Source organism: Cynocephalus volans, chromosome 11 (genome assembly GCF_027409185.1).
Source record: "Cynocephalus volans isolate mCynVol1 chromosome 11, mCynVol1.pri, whole genome shotgun sequence".
In the NCBI taxonomy this organism is placed as follows: domain Eukaryota; kingdom Metazoa; phylum Chordata; class Mammalia; order Dermoptera; family Cynocephalidae; genus Cynocephalus; species Cynocephalus volans.
In genome coordinates this window covers 56,451,747-56,457,746 of record NC_084470.1, presented here as the reverse complement: position 1 = coordinate 56,457,746, position 6,000 = coordinate 56,451,747, and the positions used below count along the sequence as shown (strand labels likewise).

At 49.6% G+C, this 6,000-nt stretch overlaps 1 protein-coding gene across 1 annotated transcript in view; it reads left to right on the top strand.

The window, feature by feature from the left end:
* The first annotated feature begins 982 nt into the window (after positions 1-982).
* Positions 983-6,000, top strand: part of SLC6A20 (solute carrier family 6 member 20) — a 33,883-nt gene continuing 28,865 nt past the window's right edge. Inside the window, exon 1 of the mRNA XM_063113386.1 lies at positions 983-1,103. Within this exon, the coding sequence (XP_062969456.1) occupies positions 983-1,103 (121 nt within the window). The remainder of the gene's footprint in view (positions 1,104-6,000) is intronic.

Sequence of the window (6,000 nt, the reverse complement as noted above, 5' to 3'; positions counted from 1 at the left end):
ACAGAGGCTCAGAGAAGTTAAGTGTCTTGTCCAAGGTCACAGCTAAGTTACTGGCAGAGATGGAATACAAACCCAAACCACCTTCAACCAAATCATGATGCGGGACTGGTAGGAATATGAGGTTTCTTAGGACCCAATCCTGGCCTAAGGAATCAGAATCTCTGGCCCTTAGACTGGGCTGAACAGTAGAGTCTCCAGCAGCAGTTGTTCAAAACCTGATTCTCGTGCGGGCACAGCAGACACGCACTACTGGGCTGCTGAGCAGATGGAGGGAAACTGGATTGCGTGGTTGCTTTTCCTCCACGCAGCGAGAGGAGAGAGGTCCCTCACTTCTTCTGGTCTCTGGGAAGCTCTCCCTGACCACCTCCCGGAACTGCTAACCAGGTTACTTTGCCTTAGTTGTCCTTGCGTCTATCGGCCTTATACATGGACTGCATGGAACCATATGGAATTGTCCTTTCTGCAGGTCAGAAATAGTTGAAAATGGGCCATTTCACCCAGTCCAATTTAAGCGTTTCCCTTTACCAGAATGTCAGCTCCACGAGGGTTGGGGATGTTGGTGGTGTTCATAGCCGTGTCCCCAGACGATGCTGGGCACACAGCAGGCACGCGATAAACGATGGGTAGGTGGCTGAAGGAGCGTGACTACTCTAAGGAGCTCCGCAGCAGCAGGCACCACCGTCGCGCAGACCCCGGGGTGGGGGTGGGGGTGGGTGAGGGTCGGGTGGGGGTGGGGCGCCATCCTGTGCCCCGCAATCTCAGCCGCCGTCCCCGCCACCGCGGCGAAGCGGGGTGGGGCTCGCCGTCATCCATTTACCAGCCTCGCCCCTCCGACGGGCGCGCCGTTAATAAGATTAGCAATTAAAAGGCGGGCGCGCGGCGGCGCAGGGCCACCCCGGCCGAGGCGGAGCGGGACGGCGCTCCAGGCGGCCGCGCGCCCTCACACCCGTGCGGGGCGCCCGAGCGCGCCGAGTCCGGGGCCATGGAGAAAGAGCGGCCGCAGTGGTCCAACCCGCTGCAGTTCCTGCTCGCCTGCATCTCCTACGCCGTGGGCCTGGGCAACGTGTGGCGCTTCCCCTACCTGTGCCAGCTGTACGGCGGGGGTGAGTGCGGGCGCCGGGGCGGGAGGAGTCAGCTCGAGCCGGGAGTCGGAGCCGGGGCCCCATCCCGCCGCCCAGCCGAGCCGTCTGCAGCGGCTGAGCCCGACCCAGGGGCGGCCGAGCCCCCGCCCACACCCGGCTTGTGAGCGGCAGGAGGCGCGGGGGTCGCTGTGTGCCTCCTTCGGGAGGAGAGAGACGTGGCCGTGTTCTGACTTTTAGTGAGTAGACGTTATGTTTTAGGAAGCCAGTAGGGAATTGTCTTCCTCAACAGAAACTTGTTAAACAACTTTTCAGATCCGAAACGTTAATCTGCGGCAGCATGGTTTAAACTCGTGTTAAAAGGATCCCGAGCCATTTCTTTACATTTTTTATAGAAAAGATTAGTTTGGGCTTGGAACCATAGACGGCAAGAAAGGCACATCATTCCGTGCCTGTTTTTTCTTGTGTTTTGTTTTACAACTTTTTCTTCTGAAGCCTCACTCACGCTCAGGGACCAGACAGACGACGGTGCGCTCACGGCGCGCTCCCTTAGCGTTGCAGAGAGCCGGGAACCTCCCATGACGTGCCTGAGAAGCTCGCCGAAGGCCGGTGTCCCTGTGGAAGGCAGTGTGGCGAGAGCGATTTCAGTCTCAGCATTAAAAACAAGTGTTTTTCTCAGTTGTTTTACTTCTAGAATTCTATCTGAAGGAAATCAGAGGTCTCAAAGAAGGTGGAAAATAGGACAGTCACCATCTTCGCATAAGAGCACAACACTGGAAACTTGCTAAGCCCTCAACTGAACGGGATTGGTTGGATAAATTATGGAGCACCTGTGCCACAGTGCTCTTTACAGCCATTAAGGTGGTGTTTTCGAAAATGTTTGATGACTGTTTTCTCGTATCATATATTAAGTGGAGTGAGAAGCAAGATTCAAAGCTGTATAAAACGAATAGAAAAATTTTAAACAGTTATGTTTAAAAATATGCACAGAAAAGAGTAGGGAAAAAATACACCAGTACGTTAACGATCGTTATCTTTGGGTCATTTTTGTTTACCTTGTAGTGTGTGTGTCTGTGTCTTCTATAATTAGCATGGTTTTTTCACCATAAAGGACAGTTGAAGATGTTAGACCAAAAAATTTACAAAATTTGCCGAGCCCGTGGCGCACTCGGTAAAGTGCTGCGCTGGGAGCGCGGCGACGCTCCCGCCGCGGGTTCGGATCCTATATAGGAATGACCGGTGCACTCACTGGCTGAGTGCCGGTCACGAAAAAACGACAAAAAAAAAAAAAAATTTACAAAATTAAACCCATTTGAGGAGACCAAGACCTAAACACTGCTCCCCCATCCCTTCACCCCCACTAGCTCAAAAACAACTCAACAAAAGGTTAATCCATAGAGTTGTTTTTTTTAAAGTAGCATGTTCTTAATTCTCTGATTCTTTTTTTAAAATTTAAAGTGCATAAATTCACCATAATTATGAGGACATGTGTTGCCATATGCTCTAACAGCTTCATAACTGACTTTCAAAAGAATTATTTGTCAGAATGAGAGTTCCACATCATTCTGTGCTTAATACACCTACCCGTGATACTTTCATCCTGGGTTTTTTTGCAACCATTAGGCCAGGTAAGCCTCCGTATCTCATGACTATTTAATTCCTTGTTTATAACAACACCATCACCTGAACAGTCTGCAGGTGAGTGCAGGTGGGGTTGGGTAGTTCTGAAGTAGAATATACATCAAGGAGTTGCTAGGGAAACCTCAAGACCTTCAGGACCTGGGAAAAAGAAACAAGAAGAAATATTGTGCATGGTACAGAGAATACTGAGTCTGGATGAATGGACAGGTAGATGGATGGATGCTGGGCAGAGGATGTGGTGGCCTGGTAGATGCATGAATTAGTGGATAGGGGGATGAATGTATGGATGACTGGGAATGGGGGGAATGTAGGTCAGGTGGGTGGCGCCCTCTCAGGCAAGTGTCTACAGAATATAGACCAAACAACTTACCTGGCCCAGCAGGCTCTTGACCGCTTAACTAACACCTGCCCATTATTTCCACCTCATCTTCAGTCCTCCTCTCAACTCTTCTGAGCAGCTCTCTGTCCATGAATGCCTATGTCTCTGCCTCGAATATTTATAGAAGATATTTCCTCCACCTGGGATGCTGTTGTGGGTCTGGAGAACTCCCACTCTTCTCTCAAGGCAAGGCCAAATGTTACGTCTCTTGGTAGCTGTCTCTCACTCTTCCCACTACAGACCAAATGAGCACTTGGTCAGAAGAACTACACATGGTTCTAGAGTTTCTCTGTCTCCCCACCAGCCCAATCTCTGTGATGTGGTGAAGTCAAAGTAGGGTCCTCTTAAGTATTTGTTAACGAGCAAGGTCTGTGATGAAAAGCTGCAGTGTAATTGAGATAGGGATGCTGGTGGTTTTCCCAAACCTTTTTGCTGCACAGCACAGTCACCTGTTAATAGTGATTTATGTTGCCCCAAACCCAGGCAATTTACAAACCCATCCTTTACCTAAAGGTAAAGGGTAAAGCAACTGCATCATGAAAGTTTCCAGAACTGCCTTCTAAACAGAGCTGTAAACACCTCCAGCTAACAAAGAGCTTGTTTATAAACCACAGAGCCCAGCTGTGCCAAAATACTTCCCAGAATAAAACAGATTAGGGGATCTGTGCTCCTTCACATGAGACTGCCCGTGGCTTGGGAGGCTTGTCTCCTTCCTGCTCTCCGGGCCAGGCCCAGCACGAGGAATGTTAATTCTGGAGATTACATTCCAGTTTCCAACCTCTTCTGTTCAGCAGCACCAGCCGCCTGTACTAGAAAAAAAAATAAAAGGCAGCAGAAGGCGCTTTATAAAAACTCTTTTTGAAAAAGTCAGGTCTGGGGCAACCATGTCAAAGTTTAAGGCAGTGGTTGCCAGGAGGAAATTAGGGATGTGCGTACTAACATGTAAAAAAACAGATACACCTGCAATTTATGTTATATAAATGTATGCATGGAAGAAACATGGAGAAATGAGAACAGTTGTGTGGCTGGTGGAAATATGGATTTTGTTTTTCTTAAATCTTCTCTATATGATATTTGAACAATAAAGGGGGAAATCAGAGGGTACCTGACTATGCTGTGGGACAATGACACTCTCAGACTGGATTTTTCCACTTCCCCCAAAGCCCTCCTCTTTGACAGGGGCCAGCTCTTCCAGCCCCTTTTACTCTGCTAACCCCAAATTGCTTAGAGGGTTGCATCTCAAACCTAAGGCTCTTGAGAAACTATAGATCGCTGGATCCCGCTCCCAGAGAGTCTGATCCAGAGGCCTGCAGGGGAGAGCAGGATTCTGTGTTTCTAACAAGCTACTGAGCCAGGCTGCTACTGCTGGTCCAAGGACCACACTTTAGAGAAAGCGTCAGGATTGCTTGTGTGCCCCAAGGCCACTAGCTGTTGGGGGCACGACAGTGGCTTTTGCAGCAGGGAGCAGGACCTAATTCATAGCATTTACTGATTACCATGGTGTGAATACTTCCACCCTGGTCAGTTTCAGACTGCCAATGTGTTGTCCCAGAAGTGGGGACAGTTGGCTATTGTGAGCTGGTCTGAGCCAGCCTACCACACCATTGAAGCAGGTTTCTTGGTGGCCACAGCTCTGCAGGCCAGCACCCAGCTGATCCACATCAGGTCAGTCCCTGGATGAACGGGTAGACAGCAGTATGTCATTCACTTGTAAAGTTTGCTTGTGTGTATACGTGTGTGCACGTGTGCAAGTGTGCATGCATTCAGGTTCATGCTGTTTCTACAGTACTCCTGGGTGGGACACAACCTGAATTTCAGAGGTTGTAAAGTATCAAACACACGTAATTTCCAAAGTGAGCTCAAGATGCTGGCCCCAGCAGTCAGGAAATATCACCCTTGAGAGGCCATATCTGCTTCTCACCCCAGCATTTCCAGATCAATCCTGGTAACAACCACTCTAGTGGGCTCCCAGCATGAACACAGTTGGAGCGCTTTCTGCAGGCATTCAATTTAATTTTCACAATGCTCGTGGGTCAGTCCTGTCACCCCGTTTAAGGATGAGAAACAAGTTCGGAGAAGGCAAGGTGGCTTCTGGAGGAGTAGATGGGGCTCAATTCACTTCTGTGACCAAGTCAGGGCTTTCTCAGGAGAGGCTGCCTCAGATGTCCAGGTCTTTTCCCAGGACTCCTGAGTCAGAATTGTCATAGCTCAGGGGCACCGCCACCCATGGCTCAGATGTGACGCTCAGCCATGGCTTCACCTCAACATTGGAGGGGGGCCTGGCCAAGGGCTTGTGTGTCTCCAATGTCCTCCTACTAGCCTCTGCTCTTCCCAGAGGCTAGTGTCCTCGCCCTGCCTGGCATACTCAATGCTCCTCATCCTCCCCAGGAAAATTCCTCCTCCCTAAATTAAAGGCGACCTCTTCCATGCAACCCTTCTTGGGCCCCTAGGATAAAGCCATCCCTCCTATGCATGCACTGCTGGGTCTGACACATCTCACCCCCCACTCAGTGGGGAGGATAAGTGACCCATCGACCAGTCAGAATGCAGTACCCACCTGCTGGTGGAGAAGCCTCTGCTCTTCTGCATGTCAGAATCACCCAGGAGCTTTAAAAAATACTGGTGCCTGTGTCCCACCCGCAGAAAGCCTGATTGGGTTGGTCTTGGGTGTAGCCTGAGCATCGGGAGTTTTAAAGTTCCTCAGGTGCTTCTACTGTGAAGCCTGGGTTGAGAGCCACTATCTTATATCTTCTCATAAATAGGAAGGAGCAAAGAACAGTTAAACAATAAATAACATAAACCTTATAGTCATTTAATTAAGTCATTCAATAAATATTCACTGAGTATCTGCTACAAACTAGGGACTAAACTGAAGGGGAGTTTAGAGAGATGGCGATTACC